Source organism: Alternaria postmessia (genome assembly GCF_024291825.1).
Source record: "Alternaria postmessia strain BMP 2775 chromosome Unknown scaffold_104, whole genome shotgun sequence".
In the NCBI taxonomy this organism is placed as follows: domain Eukaryota; kingdom Fungi; phylum Ascomycota; class Dothideomycetes; order Pleosporales; family Pleosporaceae; genus Alternaria; species Alternaria postmessia.
In genome coordinates this window covers 26,388-53,730 of record NW_026260177.1, presented here as the reverse complement: position 1 = coordinate 53,730, position 27,343 = coordinate 26,388, and the positions used below count along the sequence as shown (strand labels likewise).

Here is a 27,343-nt window from a genome sequence, read left to right as displayed (position 1 = left end):
TCCCCAAAAAGGCAAGCCAGGTTGGGAGGAGAAATCGGAAGGAAATATCTCCATTTCCACGGCAGATATGAGTACAGAGGCCATAGTCGCAACGCCGCCTCCATAAGAACGGAATAGAGGTGAGGCTAAGAGTTGCATCGCCCATCATCTCTCGCATTCGATTGGGCGTTGTCACCTGAAAGGGACGGTGACATTGACAGACACATTTTCGTTCGCTAGCCTTCTGAGCAGTGCTGAGTTTTATTTGATGATTCGAATCTCCCACTGAAGAGATTGTGGGGAGCTCATGCTTCTTGTTTGTGAAGCTGGGCGTGGCGCGACTAGCTATGAGTCAGCTTAACTCGGCCAATGATCCTATTACTATCAATCGGGTCCAGTTTTTGCGCATATTTTTGACTGTTTCTTCTTTGCAACAATAAACTCACAGATTTGCCACGCCTAGCGCCAACGAGGGGCTCATTTTGATTGAAAGGAGCTCCTGCTGAAGTGTGGCTATCTGACACTGCGCTTGGCCAATGATCTCTTTGAATTTTGCTCGTTTCCTTATCTTTGGCATCATGCTACTTGCTTCAGGGTCGTATTCTCGTAAGACCTCTTGTTTCAAGAAGTCGTTGAAAGCTCCTATGCGGTCAGCTGCGTGTGACAAGAGTTTGTGAACCTCCACTACCACCGCGTCCGGGATGGCACCGTCCAGCTCTTCGAAAGCTGATTGTACAAGCGCAAGGGCTGTTTGAAAATCTCTCAACTCGTTCAGCGCCGTGAGAATGTATATTGGTGTTCCATGTAGTCCCATAGCCTTGTCAGCATAGAGCTTGTCAGGCTTGTTGCTCCAATGAGTGTGATAACGCTAGCGGCCAAACCGATGGCTTCCATGGTAGTAGGATAAGATACTCTATCTGGTGAAAGATTCTTGAGTAGCCAGCCGCCCAGATGTGCTGAGATTGGAATTTACCAAGGGGATGCTGCATCGATATGTCTGTTGTACAGCACACAAGGCTGAGCTCGGCTGCATGCTTAGCCCTCCGCGCAGGTCATCTCACCCAATAAGCATCAACACACAGCCCGATGGGCAAGTCTGCCTCGAGTGAGCCATATCTATCAACGATACGTTCTTGTTGTCGCGGTTCGTCGCATGCTGCGCAGACGGCTGTATAGATGGGGTCAATGATCAGGGTCTATGACGCGGGTCGGAACCATATCACGGTGAGTCTTCACGATCGTGTTTAAAGCTTCGATGAGCCGGATGTTTGTGCTATGGTGCGTCGCATGTGTAGACAAAACCAAGCGGTATTCACGATAGGATGCAAGACGTGTTGGGGATCAGATCTCCGAGAGCCGTGATTTCCCCGCAGTCACGTTTCCGATATCTTGGCGTCTCAAGCACGCAATTCGCGCTAGGGCCAAATTCTCGTCGCGTCAAGGCGACATTCCGCGCATTTGCAATCTATCGCCCGAAAGACGTGCTAGAGCAAGCACAAAGAGCCAATCATGGTCTGTCTGATGGATTGCGTCTTGCTCGGTCGGTCTTCTGCCGATGTCGCTACTGGACGACGGCACTTTTTGGCTGCTACGAGGCGACAAATCCACGACGCGGATATACTCCCTCGCTGAAGCCTCCGTGGGGTCGTAGTAACTCTCACTTTCTCTCTTACACCAAAGAGAGACTCTCATTGCCTCGACTGAAAGGCTGAGTTGCTGAGGCGCATACCTGCATTCAAGATGCATTTCCAGCAGACAGAATCCGCTGGCCCTGGTGCTGAGCAGAACGCACCCAAGGACTTCATCAAGAAGTCGTCCAGTCTGCCGTTTGGTCAGGATCTCTCCTACCAATCGATCGGTGGCCCAACCTACCTTACCGCCCAGACTCTCGTCCAACAAGTCGCATACGCTCTCTCCGACAAGATCTTCGCATACTCGGCTGAATCTTTCGATCTGGATGTAGCAGTCAAGTACTGGCAAGAACAGGGCGAGAAGAATGCTCTCGGTTACCAGACTGGCGTCTCCTCTCTGGAGACCAGGACCGGTGCTGGTGCCATTGCATTGGGATACATGTTCTCGAAGGATTTTGACTTGAAGAAGCGCCACATCCCTCAGTCCATCGTCGCTTCCTCTTCAACCTTGAACTACCTCCGCGCTTCGCTCGACCAACTGTCCGCCCTCTACTCGGTCGCAAACCCGTTGACCGCCCACATTGCCGCTGTCGACTACTCTGCCAACTCCAGCGCTGGCCTAGTCACCGACTATGTTTCTTCCTTCACACTCGCCGAGGATCTTGGTCTTGGTCTCGTTTGCAGCCCGTCTGTCTTCGAGACTCAGCACATGTCCCTCTTCGCTACCCTCCTATCGAGTGTCCTCCCCACGATCCACACATACGATGGCATTAGCGTTGGAAGGGAGACAGCCAGGCTGGTCGATACCCTTGACCAGACCAGGCTACACAACAGCTACGAGGCAGTGCTCAAGGCCGTCTCTGAGGTCGACAAGAAGCACTCTGACACTGCCGGACGCGTTCTGCGCCTTCTCCAGGCCTTCAACGACGAGCTCGGCGAGGACTACAAGCTTTTCGATTACTACGGTCACCAAGAGGCAGAGAGCGTCCTTGTCGTCTTTGGTACTGTAGAGGCTTCGTTGACTGCTCAGGTCGCCAACGCCCTTTCTAAGGATGGTGACAAGGTCGGTGTTGTCAACGTTCGTGTCTACCGCCCATTCGTGGAGGAGGCTTTCCTTGAGGCGCTCCCAAAGAGCACTCGTCGCATCGCCGTTCTTGGTCAGGTCAAGGACGAGGCTGCTGTGCTCGACCCCGCGGAATACTCTAGACTCTACTCCGATGTCTTGGCTTCTGTTCAGTTCGCCTACGACAGGGACGTTGAAGTCACCGATGTCAAGTACTCGCGTGAGCAGGTCTGGACGCCCAGCAACTTCCTCGATGCCTTCCGCCAGATCCACGCCGAGAAGGAGGGAGCCGAGGTTCGCTCTTACGTTGACATCTTGAACACCGCCGACGTCAAGCAGTACAGCTTCTGGAACCTTGACGAATCATTAGCCGCCAACGCACCTGTTGTAGTAGGCAAGCTCCTCTCAAGCGACTCTTCAAAGAACGTTTTCGTTCGCAGCGGCCACGACAACCTCGTGCAGGGCGGTGTCACTCGCACTGACATTCGCAATGCTGACTACACTATTGAGGCGCCCTACGCTGTTGAGCAAGCCGATGTTGCATTCATTGGTGACATTGCTATCCTCAAGGAATTCGATATCTTGAACAGCGTCAAGCCTGACAGCTCCATTATTGTGAAGCTTCCAGGTGTGAAGAACGAGGACGTTGAGAAGAAGCTGTCACCTGCCTTCCGCAAGGCTCTTGTAGACAAGGACGTTCAGCTTTTCGTTCTTGATCCTACTCTATCGGAAGCTGTTGCTGAAGACGAGTCTCTAGAGTCTTTCCTCACTCAGCTGGCATTCTTAAAGGTCGCTCGTGAAGACCTTCTGACTTCTGGCTTGAGCAAGCTTGCCGCCATCAACGGCAGCTCAGATGTCTTTGAAAAACTCACCCAGCAGCTCGAGAGCGCTCTCCGTGAGGTCGAAGTTCCTGCCGCTTGGGGTACCGTTGAGGAGGACGTTGAGCCCATCCGCCTTCCTTCAGACATCAACGTCAACAGCTTCGCTCCCTTCGATCGTATCGAGACAGAGCCCCCGACCCTGCTCAAGGACTGGCAGATCGCAGCCAAGGGCTTCGCCTTCAAGGAAGCCTTCGGCACCGCTAACCAGGTCCGACCCGATCTTGGCGTCAAGACCAGTATCGTTCATGTTAAGGAGCGTCGCCGTCTCACGCCAAAGAACTACGACCGTAACATCTTCCATATCGAGTTTGATCTCGGTGATTCTGATGTTACTTACGCTATTGGTGAGGCTCTTGGTATCCACGCAGAGAACGACGAGAAGCAGGTCGACGAGTTCATCAAGTGGTACGGTCTCAACCCTGATGAGATCGTTGAGGTACCATCCCGTGAAGACCCCAACGTCCTTGTCAACCGTACTGTCTACCAATCTCTGCTACAAAATGTCGATATCTTCGGTCGCCCGCCAAAGCGCTTCTACGAAGCGCTCGCCGAGTTCGCCGATGACGAGCGTGAGAAGCGCGAGCTTCTGCAGCTCCTTAGTGCGGAAGGCGCTACTGAGTTCAAGCGTCGTGCTGAGGTTGACACCGTCACCTACGCTGACATCCTGCTTGAGTTCCCATCTGCACACCCAAGCTTCCACGACATTGTTCGCATTGTCAGCCCAATGAAGCGCCGCGAGTACTCCATCGCATCCGCACAGCACGTAACCCCCAACTCCGTCTCGCTGCTCATTGTAACTGTCAACTGGGTCGACCCCAAGGGTCGCGACCGTTTCGGTCAAGCGACACGCTACCTCAACAGCCTCAAGATTGGCTCGCCTGTTACCGTTTCGGTCAAGCCGTCCGTTATGAAGCTCCCTACCAAGACCACTGCGCCCATCATCATGGCTGGTCTGGGTACCGGTCTTGCGCCTTTCCGTGCTTTCGTTCAGGAACGTGCCTACCAGAAGCAGCAAGGTCACGAAATCGGCGAGGTTCTACTTTACATGGGCTCCCGTCACCAGCGCGAAGAATACTTGTATGGTGAGGAATGGGAGGCATACCAAGATGCCGGCATTATTACTCTCATTGGTCGCGCCTTCTCTCGTGACCAACCTCAGAAGATTTACATCCAGGACCGTATGAGGGAGTCATTGACGGACATCCGAAGGGCTTATCTCGAAAAGGAGGGTAGCTTTTACCTCTGTGGACCGACATGGCCTGTGCCTGATGTCACTGAGGTGCTTCAAGAGGCTGTCGAAGTCGAGCACAAGGTCAAGAATGTCGGTGCTAAGAAGGTTGACTCACGCAAGGAGATTGAAAAGTTGAAGGACGAGGGCAGATATGTTCTTGAGGTTTACTAGAGTGCATGTTGATATTGAGGAAAGAGCCATCTCATGTTGTTATTGGTACCTTACATACCCACTAGCGTACTGCCTATATAGTCAGAATCCTCCGTAGCATGAATCTATCACTACTATACTCCAACAGATATGAAAAAATATTAAGGAGAGGTGATTTGCATGTATGCTGTGAGGTGAACAGAACAAGACGTGGATGGCGCTATTGCTGGGATCCTCCATCCAAAGTTCCAGGTCCAGTAATGCGACGGACTAGCCATGTGCCATTAGTGCTAAACTTAGGCGTAAACCTAATATTAGTCTTCAAACGTGGTGTCACAGCAAGAATGGTTTATAGCAGCCGAAGCCAGTTATATGAGAAAAGGTTCATGGTATTCAGCAAAGATGAGGCTTTCATGCAAGAAACACAAGACAAGTTGAAGAGTTGTTATTCAAACCCCTGATTCGATTATACAACTAGCTTACAGTCGACTTTGAATCTTCTCTAAGGTATCGTCTAGCGCATACTCATTTGCCACAGTCTTGCTTCTCACCTTTTCGCCTTCCTCCTTGGTGACGTAGCGTGCCTCCACGGCAGGGTTGTAGGAGAACTGACTCGCTTGTTTGACTTCCTCATCACTCATCTTCGCATTCTTTTTGCCATCAGCGCGTTTGTATACGTTGATCACGACAGCTCCGCCCAGGCCCAGGTTATGCTGGAGCGCCACGTCTGCTCCGTCAGCGAGTCTGTTGTTGGCCCAGCCTCGAAGCTGCCATGTCAGTTCTGCACATTGTGCCAACCCAGTTGCGCCGAGAGGGTGTCCCTTGCTGATGAGACCGCCAGATGGGTTCACGATGGGTCCTTTGCCACCGTATGTGATATCGCCGTTGCGTACCATCATGTGTGCTTTTCCAGGTTCGCTGAAACCCAGACCCTCTAACAAGATGAGCTCATTCGCCGAGAAGCAGTCGTGTAGTTCCGCGACCTTGATGTCTTTCGCACTCACACCGGCCTCCTTCAAAGCCGCTTGTGCTGCGCGCTTAGTCATATCGTAACCAACGAGATCCATCGATGACTTAGAGTAAAGCTGAGGAGAGTCCGTCATCAGAGACTGTCCTGCGATCAGGATAGCTTGACTCTTGAGATGCGGTCTGGCATCCAAGAACTTTTGGCTCACGATAACGGCTGCGCCAGCACCATCGCTTGTCGGACTGCATTGAAGTTTAGTCAACGGGAAGTGAATCATGGGCGCCTTCTCAATCTGTTCAAGTGTGTAGACATCCCTGAACTGCGCATACGGATTCCTCGAGCTGTGTTCATGGCTAATCCTGGCAATCTCAGCAAAGTCGCGTGCCTCAGCTCCATGCTTCTCCATATATTCAAGACCAGCATTGGCAAAGTATTGAGCATTGGGTGGAGAATTGCTTATGCCGCGGGTGTCGGCCATCATACGCATCGAGAGACCCATGGGGGAAGGGCGATCGCTCCATGTTGATTTGATAGAGCCAGGCTGCATTTGTTCGAATCCAATAACGAGCGCGCAGTCAATCGCCCCGTTCTTGACCAGTGTTCGCGCTAGATGAAGACCGGTCGAACCAGTTGCACATGCATTGTTTGTGTTGTAAATTGGGATACTGGTGTTTGTCAGTATCTCTATACTTCACAAGGTCGTTATTAATTGCCATACCTCGACATGCCGAACTGGTAAAAGATTCTTTGACCGCTCGTAGTGTCTCCGTAACAGTAACAGGCAACTCCTGTCTCAACATCGTCGTAGTTAATCTGTGCATCCAACATTGCCTTTACTCCCGCCTCATAGCCCATCTCTGGATATGCGCGCGTTTGTCGGGGTTTGATGAACTTGGTGAGCCCAACACCAAGGACATAAGCTGGAATTTCATTTTTTGGTGCCATGACGATACGGTGCTATGCAGGTAGTCTGTACAAAGGTGGTGAATTACAGCAATTATTCTAGCATAAGATCGTTGGCATGAAGATTAGTATATGGGCGTACGGTACCTGGCGGGAGGCGACATCCTGTGCCGAGGTACATTACCCCACCTGAACACCTCCGCATCATCAGCACGTTCGACTCGTTCCTCATCCAAAAAGCACAGACCAATTTTGGTTGAAAGCGTGTTCAACGAGGTGTTGAACACATCGATGCGCCGGCGCATGTTTGACATGTTCACGGTCCCGGTTACTGCGCCGTGCCTCAGTCGTCCCCGATCAAGCTAGCGTCAGGTAAACTAGGACGCAATATCCACTGCACGTCAACAAGCCAAACGTCTTCATCCCATCAAACAAAACTCCGTATCGAGCAACCATCGAAGTGTATCCTTGGAGCCATGAGCTCGTCTTTAATCTGTCGGAAGATTGTCGGTGACCGGTCGCGTTGCAGCAGACGCTCACGCATAACCTGCGCCGAATCCCACCTATTGTGAACGCGTCACCTTTGTACTTCAATGTTCCATCTCTTCTTTCGCCGAGCCGAATTCCCGGGCTCGCTATCGTCTTCAGCTTTGCGACAGTAATTGTAGGAAGCTGATGGGTACCAGTAGATTGATGGGTCCCATATCTTTTTGCATTCGCACTCGGAGCCTCACAGACGACAATGCGACCTGACTCTTACAACCACCGGGACAAGCAGAAGATAAGGTGCTCGACTCATCAGTCAAGCCCATGAACCATGAGCGCAATCAATAGCGGATGGTGTTTTGCTCAGCGGCCCACGCGCAATTTGCAAAGGATGGCGGTTCCTGCCTTGGCGATTCGTTTCGAAACAGCTAGACTCCACCCCGACGTCAGGTTCATGCCAAACAAACATGAAACTTCATTATCGACGAATGAACGCGACCGTGTTACCGAACTGTGCGTCGGTATTTTTCCGCCCATGCTGCAGGTAATTAACTTAGTACAGTGGTGCAAACGCCAGTTGACCGTTTTGACACCCGTAGCGCGACCGATGGACCATGTTCCTGGACCACCATGGTCCAGAATCCAGGTTGACATCGCCGCGAGGCTGCATCGTGAGCTTGTTTGATGGGCGCTAGGTCGGAGATGGCCTCCATCCTTGGAAGTGGCAGATTGAGGGCTCTTGACCCGCAATGGCACAGCATACATATAGAGAGACATCTTGCGGCGACTTGTTCGGTACAAGCTCTCTCGCTTTCATTCATTCACTCTTTTTCTTTGCTCGTTCTACGAACGTTGCTTTCTAGTCATTCTTTACGGCCTTGACGGCTTCACACTCTTTTGTTGGCAGCGCCACAGCATTCTTTCCTCCACTTCAGTCATCACTCCTACAGCCAAAATGGCACGCACATTCCTTCTTTCCACAGCCCTTCTGGCACTTGGCGTCTCGGCGCAAACTTCCTCCAAATTCACAGATGAGAAGACTGGCATCACCTTCAGCGGTCTTCACCACTCTTCGGGCTACAGGCTAGGCTATGCCCTTCCGGAGAAAGCTACTACCGACTTCATCGTCCAGGTTCAAGCTCCGATCACCAACGACGGTGGTTGGGCTGGATTCAGCTTGGTATGTTAGGAGCAAGCGATGTTATAGACAATGTAAACTAACACACTCAGGGACAATCCATGACTGGCAACTTGCTGGTTGTTGCTTGGCCTCACGAGGGCGAAGTCATCGCCTCCTTCAGAGAAGCAACTGGATACACGAACCCAGCTGTCAAGACTGGTGACTTCACCATGTCCCCAATCCCCGACGGAACCTTCGTCAACGACACCGCCTTTTCATACACCTTCCTGTGCTCGAACTGCATCAGCGAGGACCCAAAGACCGGTCTCGTCATCTACGAGGACCCTAGCGTAAACATCATGGGCTGGGCTTACTCTAACAAGGCGCTTGCCGACTCTACCGATGCTGGTGCGGCTCTCAACTACCATGACGCTGGTTTCGGAGCTTTCGGACTTCCCATGAGCAACGCTACCAGCCCCGACTTCGAGAAGTGGGCTGCTATGGCGGTGGCTAGCACCCCTAGCGGGGGCAACTCTACCACACCCGGAGGCAACTCGACCGCGCCAGCAGCCCCAGTTGCTGGAAACACAACAGCCACCGTCGCTAACTCTACATACGACTACATCGTCGCCGGAGGTGGTGCTGCTGGTATCATCGCAGCTGAGAGGCTTGCAGAGAGCGGTGCGTCCGTCCTCTTGGTCGAACGTGGTGGCCCATCATACGCTTTCACTGGTAAGACTGAGGTCATGCCATGGAACGACACTGTTTCGATGTACGATGTTCCAGGCTACGGTTACTACCTCAGCGATGTCGGCAGCCCCGCTTACTGCGCCGACACCGCCGACATGTCTGGCTGCCTCCTAGGTGGTAGCACTGCCATCAACGCTATGATGTACGTCAAGCCTCAAGAGCGTGATTTCGACGACAAGTGGCCTGCTGGCTGGAAGTGGGCTGATGTCGCTGAGGCGGCTGATCGTCTGTACGAGCGCAACCCTGGACAAACTTACGGCTCAGAAGATGGTATCCGCTACGACAACGGTGCCTACGATGTCTTGTCGCAGTTCTTCGCTGGCCAGGGATGGACCGAGACCGACTTTGTAAAGAACCCCAACGCCAAGGTCGACGTCTACGGCCACCCTACCTGGAACATCGCCAACGGTCTTCGCTCCGGTGTGGTCAGGACTTACCTTCCCCTTGCCCAAAAGCTCAACAACTTCGAGCTGATGATGAACACCAACGTCGTTCGCGCTGTTCGTGAGGGATCGGCTGTCTCTGGTATCGAGGTTGAGACTGCAGACGGCAAGCGCGTTATCTACAACGTCAAGTCCGGAGGCAGTGTCATCCTGGCTGCCGGATCCACGTCTACTCCCCGTATCCTCTTTAACTCTGGTATTGGTCCTGCCGACCAGCTTCAGACTGTTGCCAGCGGCAGCAGCGGTGTCACACTTCCCGATGAGGCTGACTGGATCGACCTCCCCGTCGGTGCTGAGATCAAGGACCACCCTATCTTCACTGTCAAGTTCAACACCAGCACTCCCCTCTCCGGAACGGACGAGAAGGCTCTCACCAGCCCCAACCAAACCACCATTGACCTGTTCGCTAAGGGCTCTGGTGAGCTCGCACAGTCCGGTCAACGTCTTAACTGGTGGTCATCTGTCAACACCACTGACGGCAGCGAGATTTTCTTCCAGGGTACTTGCAACTCGCCTGCCGACAACACCATCCAGATGAAGGTTTACATCACCCACGGTCTGCAGTCTGTCGGTAGCCTTGGTATCACAGCTGATGGCGCCACCACCTTCATCACCGACCCCCACATGACCTCTGACGTCGACACTGAGGCCATCACGATGATGATGGACCGTTTGATTGCCATGACACAAGGTGGCAACTCCACCCTCTCTTTGATTGCTCCTGCCGGTGTTTCCAACGTTACTGGCGCGGACCTTATCAAGTCTTTCAAGACCGGAAGCCACTACGTCGGTACCGCTAAGATGGGAACCAAGGGTGATGCTGGTGTTGTTGTTGACACTAACACCAAGGTCTATGGTACTGACAACCTGTTCGTCGTCGATGCTTCCATTCACCCCGATCTCCCTACCGGTAACACCCAGGCGATCGTCATGGTTGCTGCTGAGGCCGCTGCTGCCCGCATCCTTGCTCTTGGTGACAGCCCCGCCAGTGGCACTGCTCCCACTGCTTCCACTACCCCTGAGGCCACACCAGAGGCAGCTAGCTCCAGTGTACCAGCTGCGACCGCCGTAGTCCCTGCTGCTTCTTCTGCAGCACCCATCGGTACCGGCTCGCCTGCAGCCCCATCTGCTGCGCCTGTAGAATCTGCGGCACCTATCGAGTCAGCAGCGCCTGCTGAATCTGCCTCTCCAGTTGCGTCTTCACCTGCCGGATCATCGACCCCCTCAGCACCAGCCGAGTCTGCCCCTGCTACCACCCCATCGCCCGCTGAGCCTGCCCAGCCTGCCCAACCCAGCACCGCCGGTGCCTACGAGCGCTGCGGTGGCATTGGATTCACTGGCCCTACTACATGCGCCAGCGGCTGGAAGTGCGTGGTCCAGAACGACTACTACTCCCAGTGCCTTCAATCAACTGACTCCAACCGCGGCCGCTCTGAGCCTGTATCCCGTCGCCATGACACCTTGACCAGGCGCGCTATGGTTGGCCACAAGCCAGTCAGCCCCGTCGTTGTCCACGAGCACATTCACTCCCGAAAGCTCGGAAGGGCTAGCTTCTTGGACTCTTACCAGTCCTAGAGCATGACAGAAGGAAAATTCCTCGAGTTATGAGTGAGAAGGAAAAGTTTCTTGTATATATACTTTCTTCGATTCGTTTGGCTGCGCCTTTGTATAGTTCATCAAATATTCATGACTACGTTCACTGCCGTCTCCTCTATATGATGTGTTTGTTCCTGTGCCCCCTTCGCCTTCATTTGCCTGATGTCTTGGTAATAGCAGGAGAGTAAGTAAAACATTCTTCGTGAAGGGGTGATGTGAACGTCGTATCTAGTCTTGGGAAGTAGGACATGCTCATCTTTGGGAGTGGACCTCCACGATACAGCAATTGGCGTTCGCAATTGGATGAAAAAGCTGCACGAGTGGCAGGAAGTTGTTCAACGTCTGGAAGTGTGAGGGCGAGCTCACTAACATGAAAGTCTTCATAAATGACGATAGTACATTGAGATGGGTATAGTGCCATGATCTAAATAAAGCAAACTCATGCTGTGAGAATGGCCAAAAGTGAAAAGGGAAGAATTAAAATAGTATGTGTCGAAGAAGAGAATAAAGCATGCGCTTCATGAGCTGTCGTACGCTGCTGCAGACCTTAATCATCGCCGGACAAAAGAAGGACTAGTCTTGGTCCATGGTGAGTTTCTGGGCCGTCTTGGTGCTCTCAGAGATTGCTTCATTGTTGAGCTCAGCGAGCTGCTTCAGAGACTCTTGCATGGCTGCTATCTGCTAGCGGCGGATTAGCTGTCTGTATCTCATGTGCAACTAGTAAAAGCAAAAAAACCACATACAGGGTTGGGTTCAACTTACAGTTCCGACCACGTCTTTGTGGTCGCCCGTTCCATTTACTTTGGAGGGCTGGGCACCAGGCCACGCATCTTCAGCCGAGTCTTCATCTTCCTCAGCCAAACTGTTGATATTGCGTCTCTCGCCAACGGTGGCCGCGACACGAGCGATACGGTCACCAGCTGCTAGCATGGCCTCGAGGCGGTCGATCTTGTCGAGGAGAAAAGCGTTCTCCTTTTCTAGGGGCTCTACGCGGGCTAGATGCTTACGCACGACCTCGCCTTTCATGGTTTCGATACGGTCTTCTGCGTCTTCGGCAGCCCTGATGGCTTTGTTCCGCTCTTGTTCAAGTACGCGAAGTTTTTCTTCGTACACTGCCACATCCGATGCGGAGGTGTCGGCAATCTCTGGACTTTGGCTCTGTTGCGACGCGGCTTGATGTAAGCTTTGCTGTTCAGATGCCTCTCGTCTTGCAGTCTCGAGCTCGCTAATGTGATTGAGACGTTCCGCCTCCAATTCGGCAGTGAGGGCATCGTACTTCTCACGCAATTGCTGCAAGGCGTCGTTGGTACTAGCTTCCATACCGGCCATGAGCTCACTGATAGCTTCCTCATGCGCCTGGTCCATGGATGCTTTCTGCTCTGTGAGATCAGAGTGCCGTTTCTGTACGTCTCCAAGCTGCTGCCTTAGAGCCGCCATATCGTTCGAATGGCCTGTCTTGAACTCCTCCTTCAGTAGCTCGATAGCATCACTTTGTTCTTGATCTGTCTTGGCAGCTCTTTCCTGCAACGCATTGTACTCGGATTGTAGCTTTGAGAATGCTTGTTCGTGGTCCTGCGTAAGCGACTCCTTGAGCTTTGCCACGGCTTCCTGATGCTCCTTGTCGGCGGCAGCCTTTTCGGCGAGGAGAATCTCGTACTTTTGAGCTAATTCATCAGCTCCAGTTGGACTACCTTGACTTCTCGTTGACAGTCCTTTCTTGAGTTCATCAATTTCAGCATGCAGTTCTTTCTTGAGAGTAGCAAGCTCATTGAGTGCGGATTGTTTTGCTGAGATTGCCGCTGACTTCTCTTGTTCCAAACGATCTGCATCGCTTTGCATGATCTCTAGTAGGCTGGCATACTTCTGTTCGATCTCGGCTTGTTGCGTTTCGAGTGCCTTGGTGTGCGTTTCTTGGGCCATCAGCTGCTCTGTGAGCGAATCTGCGTGGCTCTTTTCAAGGTCTGAAAGTCGCTTGGAGAGGTCGTCCCGTTGACTCTGCAAATTCTCAATCTCAGCCTTGTGGCTTCCTTCACTGCTGCTCATGTCTCCAGTGACAGCATCGTACTTGAGCTGCAAAGCGTTCAAAGCTTCAGATGTGCTCTTCATATCCTCCTCTACTCGATCATACTTGGCTTGGAGCTCGCCCAACAGTTGCTTCGATGTGCTGTCTGCTTCTTCCTTCAGCTGCACGACAATGCGGCTATGTTCGTCGTCTGCAGAAGACTTCTCTTCCAATAGCGCGTCGTACTTGGATTGAAGTTCGCCTAAAATCGATTTGGTCTTGCTCTCCGACTCCGCCTTCAAGGCTTCTATCGTCTGAGAGTGGGTTGCTTCAGTCGCAGTCTTCTCCTCTAGCAGTGTATCGTACTTTGTTCGAAGCTCGTCGAGGTGTTGTTTCAATGTGGTCTTTGATTCTTCCTTCAAAGCTTCCATGGCGTGTTTGTGCGCTTCCTCAGCTGCAGTCTTCTCGTCTAGTAAAGCGTCGTACTTGGACTGAAGCTCGTCGACCGTCTGCTTGGAAGTAGTATCGGCACTCTGCTTCAAGAATTCGATGGTATTGTGGTATTCCTCTTCAGTGGCTTTCTTCTCCTCTAGCAAAGCATCGTATTTCGATTGGAGCTCACTGGTTAGTTGCCTCGACTGACTTTCAGAGTCTTGCTTCAAGGACTCCATGGCTTGTTCGTGTGCTTGCTCGGCTGTGCTCTTCTCGATTAGTAGAGCGTCGCACTTGGATTGGAGCTCTTCGATCGTTCGCCTGGATGAGGCATCGGCATCCTGCTTTAGAGATTTGAGGGCGTTGAGGTGTTCCTCTTCAGTAGCTTTCTTCTCTGCCAGTAAAGCATCATATTTGGACTCCAGCTCACTGAGTAGCTGCTTTGTCTGGCTCTCAGAATCCTGTTTCAAGGCTTCAATTGCGCGACTGTGTGCATCTTCAGCCGAAGTCTTGTCTTCCAACAAAGAGTCATGACGAGCTTGCAGATCAGCAATGATTGACTGAGACATGGCATGTGCCTCCATGGTGGCCGATTTCTCCTCTTCTAATCGGTCTAGTTTAGACTGAAGACCTTCGACAGCAGCAACTTCCTGAGTAAGGTTGTCAACGCGAGCTTGAAGATCAGCAACAAGTGACTGGGAAGTGCCATGAGCTTCTGCGAGAGTAGCCTTCTCTTCTTCGACATCCTTGAGTTTGGCAAGAGCATCGTCGCGATTTTGCGTTGCACGGGCGGAGTTCTCCTTGGCATCCGTCAGGTCTTTCTTCAGAGCTTCCAGTTCCGTGGACCGCTTGGCAAGTACACCCTCGTGCTCTCTTAAAGTATCGTTCTTTTCAGCGACGAGTGAATCGTAGTCGGCTTGCAGGGTATTGAGTCGCTTTGTGGCGTCTCCTTCCAGATCCGCTCTCAGAGACTCGATTTCACGCTCGTAGTCCTCGCCGATGACGCGGAGATCTTGTTTGTGTTTATCATGCATGGTATCAAGCTCTGCTTTTTGGGCTTCCATCTTCTTGTTTGCCTCATTCAGCTCAGCTTGAACCTTGGCCATGTCGGAAGCGTGTTGAGACTCTTGCTGCTGCGAGGCTTTCTCAAGTGTTTCGATAGTGCTGCGCAAACTAGCGGTCTCTTCCCTAAGCTGCTCGAGTTCGGCAGCATCAGTGGTAAGCTGATCGTTAATGGCATCCAGTTGTCGGACAAGCTCGTCACACTCATCAGTCTTGACCTTGATTGCAGCTTCGTGTGACTCCTTCAGATCCTGAATTTGCTTGTGGAGCTCTTCAGCTACTTTGGCACCATCGGTCGAGCCTTGTTGAAGCGCCACAATCTGCTCCTGAAGACCGTCAATGGACTTGAGATGGCCGGAAAGCTCATCCTCTCTCGCGCGTAGCTCACTCTCTGAGCTTTTCTGGAGCTCCTCGATTTTGGCTTGCATCTGTTCTGCGTGCGCATTGCGTTCTTTCTCTAGGTCCGCAGAGACTTGGTCGGCCCGCTCTTGCAGTTTGGCAATATCGTCCTGTAGTTCTTTCTGGGTCTGGAGGTGGGACGCAATGGTGTCTTCCTTGATGCGTAGTTCATCCGTGTGCTTCTGGTGTATCGATTCGATCTCGGATTGGAGTTGCTCAACCGCTGCCGAAGACTCTGTTGACTTTGATTCGAGGGATCGCTGCGCTTCTTGCAGGGCGTTGTTGTGTATTTCCTCCCGAGAAGCAACCTGTTCCACGTACTCGCCGACAGTCTTGGTCAGCTCGGTGATCTTAGCATCGCGCGCACGGAGATTGTCCGACTGGCTCTGCTCGAGCTCTGTGAATTTTATCTCGAGATTTTCCAATGTCTTCTTGGCGATATCCAGCTCTTGGGAGAGGCTGTCGCGCTCTTGTCGGAGTGTGGTGACCTCTTGGGTGAGCTCCTCGATTTGTGTGGCTTGCTCGACAAGCCTCTTCTTCTCCTCGTCCCATTGACGTCCCTGTTGTTCCAGCTCGGCATTCAGATCGTCGAGGACCTGCTGCAGCTCGCTGGCCTTGGCAGCTTCGGTAGCTTCTCTCTCCTGCGCAGCCTTCTTCTCCTCCTCGAGCTGTTGGCTCTGCTCTTCCAGCTGCTTGGTCTCTCTCGCAAACTTCTTTTCCATGTCCTCGACGAGGATTGTGTGGGCGCGTTGCTCTGATGGCGAGGCATCTGAGCCGCCTGAGATGGCCTTGTCCTTTTCGACAATGGCGGCCTGGGCATCGGCCAGCTGTTTGCGCAGCTTGTCCTTTTCGGAATGGAGGTTGTCGACTTCACGGGTGAGGTCTTCGCATTGCTCCTGCAGCTTGTCGCGTAGGTTGGTCTCCTTGAAGAAGTCCTGCATGATCTGAGCGCTCCGCCTTTTCATCTCCACATCCATTTCGGCACGTCCCGTCGGCGCAGTATCCGGTCGCGGCGGCTCTTCGCCGAGTTTCGCCAGCGATGCCCTGATGGGCTCGAGAGCGCTCCTGCGGTTTCCGGCTTCATTGTCAGACGCGGCCTTGTCTTTGAGGGGCGCAATGCGGCGCGGGGATACGATAACGGGGCTCTCACTGCGGACAAATTAGCTCATGGCAATTCAGATGCTCGTGGCCCCACTCACGCTCCCTCTGCTGTATCCTCGGTCTCCGGTGCTGGGGGTGGAGGGGCAGAGACGGACAGCTTCTTCGCGTGTCCCGACGGCACCTTTGGTGTTGCGCCTGCAGCTCTCGCTCCTGCCGCTAGTCGGGTAGGGGTCGGGCGTGTCGATGAAGCCAGAGAAGCACGCGGGGTTGCGCGGGTCGTGGCTGCCTCTGCGGATGGGCGTGTTGTCGCGGGACGCTTGGCTGCACTCGTGGGCGTGGTGGTCGAGGAGGCAAGGGATTGGCGCGACGTTGGCTTAGCCGGCGATGGTCGCGAGGCAGTGGATGATGTGACGGGCGTCCGGCGCACTGCTGGTGTTCTCTTCTTCTCGTCCCCCGACGTCACAGAAGACAGGTCTGGCTCGGCATCGGATGCGGTCTTGGAAGACGAGATGGTTCTGCGGGCTGTAGTGCCTGCCGCTGGACGCGTAGGCGGCTTGTTCAAGCTGGATCCAACTGTGCTTGTGCGTGATGTCGCTGTGGTGGGGGCTTTTGACGCGCTCGTGGGCGTTCGCGCCGTGCTTGCTGATGCGGCAGTAGGTCGACGGGCACTCGCAGCAGTGCCGCTGGTTGCAGTCGAGCGACGGGGTGGAGCACCCTCTTTCGAGGCTGGAGAAGGCGCATTGGCAGCCATCATGCGGCGGATGGAGCTCGTGGGTGTTGAGGGGGCGGGCAGTTTCTTGGGCAGCGGACTCCCGACTGGCAGGCTTTCCGAAGAAGCTCTGTCGCGAGCCGGGGGAGTCGTGGCCATTCGGCGCTGCGATTCAGGGGCCTATGCTGATCAATGCACTCCAAATTACGCACTACCGCAGGTGGGGTGTGCGACGATTAACGGCCTGGTAGTTGTAATATAGATGGGAGCAGTAGCAGCTGTCGCGTTATAGTCGCGACATGCTCCTGCGCTGGACTGGCAAAAGCATGTGGGGATGGCAAAAGCAGGGTCTAATAGCTTCCACACCGACCTACACAGCCAGCACCACACACCAACCACCGCCCTTCATCACACACCTGACCACTGAAGAGAGCACACGTCGAACTTGTCACCCTGCATGATCAATATCAACCTCCGGAATCAACGTGGGCCGAACCTGATGGAACCAATGCACCCCATCTTCAGGCTCCATCGTAGTGGCTTGCAGCTCCCCCACTACGCATCCTATAGCCAGGAACATCTTAAGGCATCAACACGCGACGCACCCCATCCATGCTTCAAGCCCGCATTTACGTCATTGGCTACCTAGGACGCGTAGATAGAACTGCCTTTGTCTCAACATTACTCACTACATAGCTTAGTGACTGACAATCTAGATACGACCAAGAAGAGCGAGCACACTTAGCTCTGCCTGTTGCCTGGCTGGCTTCGCGCCGGTCATTAAAGTTGTGCTTTAATGCTAGATACGAGACCACCGTGAACACACAAAGATATAAGCCTATTCTCCTTAGGCTGTGTAATGCTCACTCTCAATCCAGTTCGTACAATCATGGTCTACATTCCTAACCTTCACTACGACAAGCAGCGTCTTCTCGCTCTCGTTACCGCCGACCTTACATCAGCTCAACTGAACAGAATTCAGGAACTGTTCGGCATCGGCGTTACTTTGCGCTCTCCATACCCTGCGGAAGAGCTTTTCATCAAGGACAAGCGTGAGTGGTCGCATCTTTCTCATGCGGACTCAATGCGAGCATATCCCGAACAAGACCCCTTGCTCGTCACCGACTCCCATACGCCGCTCGATGGGGGAATCTGGTACATTGAGGGCTTCGCCACTGCAGACGATGTTGCAAATAGGCTAGCTGAAAGCCTAAACACTCTTTACAAGATACGCATGGATATCTGTGATGTTGTCATGCAGTTCGCCAGCTACAGTGTTGCCAATACACACATCTCAAACGACTTGTAGCATGTCAATGTGCATATCCCAATCCCTGACGACTTTGAGCAGAAAACACTTTTTTGTTCAGGCGCCAACCATATCAGAGAGCGGTACAACGATCCTACGTGGGTTATAGCTACGCCTGATGAGCCGGAAGATAGCAGGACACTGGAAGCTGTAGGCAGCATTATACCACGACCAGAAATTGTGTATCGGGTGAAGAAAGACATCGCAAGACAAGCGGGCTTGGAGAGCAAATGGATGGTGGCGAGCGACGCACCAAATGAATGCGAACTGCCTAATAAAACCAATTTGACCTTCCCGCCAGGCAGTAAAGTCGTGCAGTCCGAATACGATCCAGATGTTGCGATCCCAGTGTACAAGAGACCCATTGGAAGTCTGTAGCTACTTTCGTTCGACAAAGTTTCCTTGATATTCCACTTAGTGTGGGGCTTGCCGACCTGCGGTATTGTGACTAACTAACAATGTACTAGACGGCCAGGGTACCCACTATTTATAAAGTGATCCTCGCCCAACGCGTACCGCAAGTTGGCTACAACATCAACATCACCTTCATTAGTCTCAGACACATCAGCAGAAATGGCCGCCTTTCGCTTCCTCGACCTTCCCCGCGAAGTCCGCGACAAAATCTACGGGATTTTGCTATGTACTTTCCACAGCCTGATACTGTCACGGACGATATGAACACCCTAGAGCACTTCAGCCCGAGCATTTTACGCGTCAACAAGCAAGTGTACTCCGAAGGCTACAACGTCATGATCAAGGTTAACCGCTTTGTGCTCGTGACTTGCAATGGCGGTCTGTATTTTTCGCATATGCTCATGCAGAACGACGTACCTTTTCTAGCCGTCGACCATGGATTTGGAGCCTCCTCCAGTGATCCTGCGACCAGGGATTTCCGGGGTCATGCCATACATGTCACCATAGGGAACAGCAAGTATGATTGTCAGTGAGATCTACCACCTTCAGAGTCCCTGTGGCCATGCAACATTATCATGCTTTTTCGAGACCTTGAACTCCTATGCCAAGCTATCATGCGAGGAGATGATCTCCTGGAGGACCATATGGACGTTGTGCTGATAAGCATTGAGCTTGGACTGGCCGCTATAGTTCCACCGTATCAAACAGAGGCCCCAACGACATACTTCTCCTCCACTAAAGTACAAAAGGAGCTACTGGAACCCTTCCGCCGAACAATCAGTGACGTACCAAACGTCGACATTAGTGGCATAGTCGACGAATCCCTGGTTCGATCAGCCCTAAAGGACCTCGCACGAGACAAATTTGACGACCTCGACGACTTGATCGAGTCATGGAGAGCGCGCGTGGCACAAGGTACAAAATTGTGCGAGCGAGGAAACCGTAATGGTTCAGCGCATTGGTTCAAATTTATTAAGGAAATTATGAAAGCGGTCGATGGGCCCATGTGGACCCGCGTCGTTGAAAAGGGCGGCTCTCCGTTCGTAGGAAAGGTCGCAGAGCTTCACTACACTGCCAACCTCCACATCGTGGCTTATTTCCTCCTGTGGCTCGAAGAAGGAAATCGCAATGCCATACCTAGCATCCAATATGCATACGAGAACGTGAAACGTGGTATGGAGGCAGAATACTGGGGAATTGAGCACTCATGGAAACCATCCCCGGCACAACATTTGCACAACATATTTTATTATGCAAAGTTCAGTAGGTTATCGGGAGTGCTGACCCTGATTCCGGTCGCAGTCGACACGATCGATCAACTGGTTGAATTATGCCCGAGCGACCCCGAAATTCTGGACGAAAAACGGAAGATTGAAGCATGGAAGCGGAGTGCAGGTCCCGTCGACGAGAGTGCCTTCAACGCTACGATGAACGGGCTTGAACTATAACACGTTCAAGCGCGTGCACTACTTCGTCAAGACAGATGACTCTAGCCGTAATTTGAAATACGTTCTACACATCGGTGTAAATGTGGAAAAAGAACTAACGGCTTTGAGAGTAGAAACAAGAGGCGCTCGTTATTGATGTCATTCGCGGCCTATTGCCTCTTCTCTGCCTAGCGTCACGTTGCCTAGTCCGCGGAACGTAATGCTTCGCACCGCTTGTCAACGCTTGATCTGCCGTCTTTCCTACCGTCCACCAATTAGCGCATCCCAAGCTCTCGGGTTCAATCGGACATAATTCTACAACCCGTGTCTGGCCTGGACGTCGCAGCAAATGTGGAGATGGATGCGGAGAAATCTGGGGTTAAGTCGCCAGAGACCGGCAACATGCCTCGGTTCGGTCGAGAGATGACGACGACCAGATGTGGATGCCTGAGCCGTGTGCCGTTTCACGCCTCTACGAAGGCTATCTTGGTACTGCATTATAGCCATCATGCCGCCTTCTGTGAAGACACGATTACGCGCTCCTGTTCCTCCTCCAGAACCCCCTTCGACTATCTATCGTCGCACCCGCAACTCCACCATCATCGACCTTGAAAGCGCCACCTCTAACCATGTCTGATACTGTCAAGATTGATCACGAAATGACCGAGCACAATGGCATGCCAATCGCAGGCAACGGTTCGCCATTGAGCCGTCAGGTCACTGTAGCTCTGTCTCCCGAACAGTATGAGCGCCTCTTTTTCCAGCCATCTGCTCCACGCCGTGGAGATCTCGCGAAACGGTTCGCCAACCCAACATTGCTCGGTCTCATTGGCTTTTTGGTTCCATATACTTCAACCATCTTGATTCTCTGCGGCTTCCAAGGAGCAGTTGCTCCACAAAGCTTGGTCGGTCTCAGCGCCGACTACTATTTCTTCGGTGCCTTAGCCATGAATGTCGCTGGCATCGCTGAGTTTATTCTCGGCAACAGTATGTGAATCGTATTCTGCTGCTTATCTGATGCTAATCTGTATCAGCGTTTCCTATGGCAGTTTTTCTCATATACGGAAGTCATTGGGGTAGTCTGGCGTACCAGCAGGATCCCATACATCAAACCACTTCTGCATTCGGAGAATTGGGAGGCGCGAATGGTGCAGCCTATAACGCATCCCAGGGCTTCCACAACGTCTCAATGTAAGCAAGGCCATCCAGTCCATATGCGCATGATGTCCGATATCTAATCGTCATGCAGGGTACTCGCTAGCTTTGTCTTCTTGATAGGAACGCTTCGTGTCAACCTCTTCTTTACCGCCACATTCTTTGGTCTCGTCATGCTCTTCGCTTTTATCGCCGCCGCCGATTTTTCCGTCGCATCAGCCACAACAGAAGCCGATGTTGAACACATCAACACGTTGCTGAAATGCGCAGGAGGTTTTGGCTTTCTGGGCTTAATATCTGGCTGGTACCTTGCAATTCTTACCGCTTGCGAAGCCGTGGGAATTCCATGCCCACTTCCTGTGTTCGACTTGAGCAGCAAAGTCTTCCCAAATAATAAGCCCCAGGAAGGCTAAAGCAGCTAAGCACCGGTCGCAATGCTTTCAACCGTTGGTATCCATGCGGGAACGAGCTGTGCCGCTGTTAGCTACCCGCTGTTACGCTACTTAGGCGTTGTGGTTACAATAAAACAGTCGCTTAAAGTCAACCGAGGCACTACGGGTGATGCAATATGACATGCGCATCGTGTTTTGTTGGACCCGGTGGCTGAATATCGCCTATTCTCACGGGTCGATCGTGGAGCAACACCATGCAGATCTGGGGCTCGTACACGCGGGGTAGCTTGGTCAATTATTATTACGTTCTCATGTAAAGGTAGAGTAGAGCATGGCCGGGTTCTATTCCGGCTTAATTCAGTACCTTGGCAACATGATGATTCTTGGAAATGGTACGGCAGGGAAGCCATAAAGGGTCGGGAATCTCAAAAAGTTGTACCTATATCGTCTAGCAACAGAAGTTCACCCGTCGTAGCCATGGTGCATTCAGCCTCATCCATCCTTCTGTTCGGTGCTGCGTTATTGTCGACCACCTACGCGATAGGTCCTGACTGCGTTAATGGTCCGCTGAAAGACAATAAGATTTGCGATGTCAATGCTCCACCAACCGAGAGGGCAGCCGCTCTCGTCGCAGCTATGGAGACGGCGGAGAAGCTCGATAACTTGATGAGGTAGACGCTCACTGCGAGTCTCGAAGAATACCAAGCTAATAGAGGCAGCAAATCCAAGGGCGCTGCTCGACTCGGTCTTCCAGCTTACAACTGGTGGGGAGAAGCATTGCACGGTGTAGCTGGGGCTCCGGGTATCAACTTCACCAAACCCTTCACAAATGCCACCTCTTTCCCCATGCCATTGCTCATGTCGGCTGCCTTTGACGATGACCTTATTCATCAGGTCGCCAATATCATCGGAAATGAAGCACGTGCGTTCGGCAACGGTGGTGTGGCTCCTGTGGACTTTTGGACTCCCGACATCAACCCATTCCGCGATCCTCGTTGGGGCCGTGGTTCAGAAACACCCGGAGAAGACATACTGAGAATCAAGGGCTATACAAAGAGCCTACTGGCAGGACTAGAAGGTGACCAGGCACAACGAAAGATCATTGCGACATGCAAGCACTACGTTGGCTACGATATGGAGGCCTGGGGCGGCACCGATCGCCACCACTTCGACGCCAAGATCTCGATGCAAGATCTAGCAGAATACTATATGCCTCCGTTCCAGCAATGTGCACGGGACTCAAAAGTCGGATCATTCATGTGTTCTTACAATGCTGTCAACGGCGTCCCCACATGTGCCGATACATACGTTCTCCAGACCATTTTGCGCGACCACTGGAATTGGACGGAGAGCAACAACTACATCACCAGCGACTGCGAGGCCGTCGCCGATATCTCTGAGAACCACAACTACACCAAAACGCTTGCTGAGGGCACTGCAGTGGCATTCAACGCTGGCATGGATAACAGCTGCGAGTACTCAGGATCTTCCGATATTCCTGGAGCTTGGAGTCAAGGACTCATGAATATCTCCACTGTAGACAGAGCTCTTACGCGTCAATATGAAGGGCTCGTCCGCGCCGGGTACTTTGATGGTGCTGGAGCTGTATACGCAGACCTAGGCATCAACGATGTCAACACGCCGGAAGCACAGCGACTCTCTTTGCAGGTTGCATCCGAAGGCCTGGTTATGCTCAAGAACGATGATACGCTTCCACTCCCGCTTTCCAATGGAACCAATGTCGCTATGATCGGGTTCTGGGCTAACGACTCTTCGAAGCTGTCTGGTATCTACAGCGGCCCTGCTCCTTACCTGCGTACGCCAGTATGGGCTGGTACGCAGCTTGGCCTGAACATGTCCATTGCCACAGGTCCTGTCTTGCAAAACTCCAGCGCTCGGGATAACTGGACGACGAATGCGCTCAACGCAGCGCAAGGCTCCGATTACATCATCTACTTCGGTGGGCTAGATACTTCAGCAGCGGCAGAGGGCTTCGACCGTACGAGCATCAGCTGGCCCAGCGCACAAGTCGAACTCATCACCAAGTTGGCTAAGATCGGCAAGCCTCTTGTCGTCGTTGTGCTGGGAGACATGGTCGACAACTCGCCCCTCCTGTCCATGGAAGGTGTCAACTCAGTAATCTGGGCCAACTGGCCGGGTCAAGACGGTGGTTCAGCAGTCATGCAAGTCATCTCTGGTGCGCATGCAGTCGCGGGCCGTCTACCAATCACGCAATATCCTGCGAGCTACACGGAACTCTCCATGTTGGACATGAACCTGCGCCCAGACGCCGACAGCCCCGGTCGAACCTACCGCTGGTACAACGAGTCCGTACAGCCGTTTGGCTTTGGCTTGCACTACACCACTTTTGCAGCGAACTTCAGCAGTAGCCAAGGCCTTACCTACAACATCCAGGAACTGATGAGTAACTGCACGCAAAAATACTCAGATCTATGCGACGTTCCTCCACTAGAAGTTACGGTTACAAACAAGGGTAACCGAACCTCTGACTTCGTCGCTCTAACGTTCATCAAGGGTGAAGCTGGGCCGAAGCCCTACCCACTCAAGACTCTGGTTTCTTACGCACGAATGAGAGACATCTCTGGTGGTCAGACGAAGATGGCGTCACTCGCCCTCACGCTCGGAACGTTGGCGCGAGTCGACCAGATGGGTAACACAGTTGTGTATCCGGGAGAGTATACGTTGCTGCTTGATGAGCCCACGCAGGCAGAGATCAAACTGACGATTACGGGTGAGGAGACAGTGCTGGACAAGTGGCCGCAGCCGCCATCGGCTAGTTAAATCACTCTGGGCAGCTCTCGATAGCAGAAGCTTATACGACAGCCTTTCTTTCGTGATCATCATGTAGCTCTTGATCGCTCTTTGTGAGCCTGAGATGGAATGAACGATTTCGATTGAAACGAATGAATATGTCTGTTATTACAATTACACCTCTAGGACAGTAATCCTGCGGATGTGGACATGTAAAAGTAAGGGCTTAACAAGGGACTTTGTGTAAGGAAGCTTTGCAGATCGTACAAGTGCCACTGAAACCTCACAACAGCCCTATTTCGAAAGCACGTCAAGCATTATCTACTTTCCAGTCTTCGTGCCCACTGATGCGTCATATCCACTCGTCGAAGAGCCCTGTTCAGGACTTGTATCATGCCGCGCTCTTCTCCAGCGTCGACTTCTTCAATTTAGCAATGCGACGGGGAAATAAGTTGTTGCAGTCAAGGGCTACGTGATGGCTACCAGACCCAGTAGCAGCTGTAGCTGGTGTCGCTACAAGCGCATGAACGACGTGTATTCGAGGGGAGGCGACGTCCCAACGGTTTCACTCTTGGATGCGTCTGCATGCTTGCTCAATTCGATATCGTCCGCTTGCGCAGGAAGTGTTCTCGCGGCCTGTTTTGATATAACGCCGAGGCTAGTGGATCGCGCTGGTACAAGTGCGGACAAGGCTGGCGGCGCGGAGTTCAGCGGGGTATGGCTTCCGTCCCCGGCTCAGGACGCCCAGAGCTTCTTCACGGGCAAACGCCCGACCTTCTCCTCACCCAAGCCCGAAGTACAATCCCACCATCCCTGGACATCTCGTATGTCTGTCGATCGCTACTTCGTATTTTAGCGCTATATCAGACGATGCAGGCCAAGAGGTGGGACTTGATGCATCGCGACCAATTTCTCCGTCGCCCGGTTCATGGCAAGGGAGCGCTGTTTGCCGTGAGGTCATCGAGCGTGCAGCAAAGTGACCACCGGATATTAAGCTCGTCATGGTACCATGAATATGAGTATGCGCGTTGACTGTTCTCTGCGGTAAAGTCTCGTCACGATGGCTACTACACTTATCCTTTCGGCATGCCTCGCCCTGCAAGCTGCAGCCAGAACGGTCAGATCACCCACACCTCCTATGGGATGGAACTCGTACAACACCTGGAACTGTTTGCCCTCTGAAGATAAGATTAGAACAAGTGCACAAGGACTCATCGACCTCGGACTTGACAAGGCTGGCTACAACTTCGTAACAGTCGACTGTGGCTGGCCCTCTGAAGACCGCGATGCTGAGGGTAAACTCCAATGGAATGAAACCCTCTTTCCATCGGGTGGTAAAGCACTTGGCGACTTCATCCATGGTCTGGGGTTGGATTTCGGTCTTTACTCTGGCGCTGGGTACCTGCAATGTGGATCAGAAGCGCTGCCTGCGAGTCTGGGATTTGAGCAGCTAGATGCTGAAAGCTTTGCTGAGTGGGGAGGAGATAGCTTGAAGTATGATCCAGTAGAACGATTCCAGTTGGAATTGCGCACCTTGCTAACAACGCGAAGGTATGATAACTGCTATTCTACCTCCAATACCACCATGGTCGACTCCAGCTCTGCTGAGTCGCAGTCTCCGGCACGCTTCCAACATATGGCGGCCGAGTTGGAAGCAGTAGATCGTGACATTCACTACTACGTTTGCCAGTGGGGGATCGGTACCGATGTTGGAGACTGGGCTGCTGAAATTGGCAACACATGGCGAATCAGCAACGACATCTACAACGCGTGGCGCAGCATCTGGCGCATCACGAATCAAGTCGTGCCGTACTTTCGGCACACGACTGTTGGTGCGTTTGCAGACATGGACATGTTGATGTGAGTAAAGCTCCGTGCACTCATAGTTTCTCGCTGACAATCCAAGCGTCGGTCTCAATGCTCTATCAGAAGAGGAAGAGCGTTTTCACTTCGGGATGTGGGCAATCAATAAGTCGCCTCTTATCATCGGCGCCGCACTCGACCCAGAGCGCATTAGTCAGAGCTCTTTGGCCATCATGGAAAACAAAGAAGTTATTGCCATCAATCAAGATGCTCTTGCTCAGCAGGCAATGTTGGTCCGTCGCGACACTGAAGAAGAGTGGGATATATGGATGGGGAAGCTCTCGGGATCAAGAATGGTACTAGGAGTCGCGAACTGGAAGAATGACTCCCAAAGCGTAAACTTCGACCTCGCATCACTAGGTATAGCTTCGGTCGATGCGCGCGATGTTTGGGCTGCGAAGGACGCTGGTGCTTTGTCTGGCACTCAGACGGTAGATCTGGCTGGGCATGAACTGCGACTATGGATTCTATCTAACATTGTCGAAGCTGCTCCGCTCCAATCAGGCTCTTATAACTCTGCCACCAACGCTTCGCTCTCTGGACCAGCGCACGTGTTCTCGTGTGCGAGCGGAACATGCCTTCCCACGGGCTCAAAGATAGAGTACATCGATCGTAGCAGTAGCGTCATCTTCTCCAATGTCAGCGCTCCTTCCGCCGGTAAAAACCTCGTAGGGGTCGACTTCGTCAACTATGAATACGCCTTTACTACTGCTTGGGAATGGGGCGACAATACACGAAACATGACGATCGCGGTCAATGGCGCTGAGGCAAAGAGATGGGCCTTCCCACTCTCTGGCGGCGACTGGCAGGAAAGTTTGCGACTTCACATCGAGGTTGATGGGTTCGTTGAAGGCACAGAGAATATGGTTGAGTTCAGAGGCTATGGAGACTCATTTGCACCAGATCTTGTAGGTTTTGAAATTCTGAGCAGCACATAGACTACAATTCGTGGACAATCAGCTTCAATGCAGTCTGTTGGTAGTACCAGTATGCCATTCGCACAATAACACCATGTTTGTCTCACTCGCAACTGCTCTATGGCGTGCCGATCGTATGACTGTGCTTACCCATGCGTCTACAGGGCGAAAGCGTGGGGACCACCCCGC

General features: G+C 52.6%; 9 protein-coding genes across 9 annotated transcripts; 7 read left to right on the top strand and 2 right to left on the bottom strand.

The window, feature by feature from the left end:
* Positions 1–1,719: 1,719 nt before the first annotated feature.
* Positions 1,720–4,956, top strand: J4E82_009896 (uncharacterized protein; the record flags this gene model as incomplete). The annotated part of the gene is made up of 1 exon (XM_051736116.1): positions 1,720–4,956. One exon carries the CDS (start codon positions 1,720–1,722, stop codon positions 4,954–4,956), a length of 3,237 nt encoding a protein of 1,078 aa, XP_051584129.1.
* A 458-nt stretch (positions 4,957–5,414) lies between these two features.
* J4E82_009895 (uncharacterized protein) lies at positions 5,415–6,847 on the bottom strand (the record flags this gene model as incomplete). Its single annotated transcript, XM_051736115.1, has 2 exons — positions 5,415–6,567; positions 6,621–6,847. 2 exons carry the CDS (start codon positions 6,845–6,847, stop codon positions 5,415–5,417), a joined length of 1,380 nt encoding a protein of 459 aa, XP_051584128.1.
* Positions 6,848–8,246: 1,399 nt separating this feature from the next.
* On the top strand, positions 8,247–11,179 carry J4E82_009894 (uncharacterized protein; the record flags this gene model as incomplete). Its single annotated transcript, XM_051736114.1, has 2 exons — positions 8,247–8,471; positions 8,522–11,179. 2 exons carry the CDS (start codon positions 8,247–8,249, stop codon positions 11,177–11,179), a joined length of 2,883 nt encoding a protein of 960 aa, XP_051584127.1.
* Positions 11,180–11,773: 594 nt separating this feature from the next.
* Positions 11,774–17,064, bottom strand: J4E82_009893 (uncharacterized protein; the record flags this gene model as incomplete). Its single annotated transcript, XM_051736113.1, has 3 exons — positions 11,774–11,881; positions 11,963–16,244; positions 16,295–17,064. The coding sequence occupies 3 exons, from the start codon at positions 17,062–17,064 to the stop codon at positions 11,774–11,776; spliced, it is 5,160 nt and encodes a 1,719-aa protein (XP_051584126.1).
* Positions 17,065–17,794: 730 nt separating this feature from the next.
* Positions 17,795–18,214, top strand: J4E82_009892 (uncharacterized protein; the record flags this gene model as incomplete). Its single annotated transcript, XM_051736112.1, has 1 exon — positions 17,795–18,214. The coding sequence occupies one exon, from the start codon at positions 17,795–17,797 to the stop codon at positions 18,212–18,214; it is 420 nt and encodes a 139-aa protein (XP_051584125.1).
* Positions 18,215–18,787: 573 nt separating this feature from the next.
* On the top strand, positions 18,788–20,076 carry J4E82_009891 (uncharacterized protein; the record flags this gene model as incomplete). The annotated part of the gene is made up of 3 exons (XM_051736111.1): positions 18,788–18,823; positions 18,868–19,153; positions 19,319–20,076. 3 exons carry the CDS (start codon positions 18,788–18,790, stop codon positions 20,074–20,076), a joined length of 1,080 nt encoding a protein of 359 aa, XP_051584124.1.
* Positions 20,077–20,684: 608 nt separating this feature from the next.
* J4E82_009890 (uncharacterized protein) lies at positions 20,685–21,623 on the top strand (the record flags this gene model as incomplete). Its single annotated transcript, XM_051736110.1, has 3 exons — positions 20,685–21,042; positions 21,090–21,246; positions 21,305–21,623. 3 exons carry the CDS (start codon positions 20,685–20,687, stop codon positions 21,621–21,623), a joined length of 834 nt encoding a protein of 277 aa, XP_051584123.1.
* Positions 21,624–22,079: 456 nt separating this feature from the next.
* J4E82_009889 (uncharacterized protein) lies at positions 22,080–24,404 on the top strand (the record flags this gene model as incomplete). Its single annotated transcript, XM_051736109.1, has 2 exons — positions 22,080–22,273; positions 22,322–24,404. 2 exons carry the CDS (start codon positions 22,080–22,082, stop codon positions 24,402–24,404), a joined length of 2,277 nt encoding a protein of 758 aa, XP_051584122.1.
* A 1,030-nt stretch (positions 24,405–25,434) lies between these two features.
* J4E82_009888 (uncharacterized protein) lies at positions 25,435–27,175 on the top strand (the record flags this gene model as incomplete). The annotated part of the gene is made up of 3 exons (XM_051736108.1): positions 25,435–25,868; positions 25,926–26,234; positions 26,281–27,175. The coding sequence occupies 3 exons, from the start codon at positions 25,435–25,437 to the stop codon at positions 27,173–27,175; spliced, it is 1,638 nt and encodes a 545-aa protein (XP_051584121.1).
* Positions 27,176–27,343: the final 168 nt, after the last annotated feature.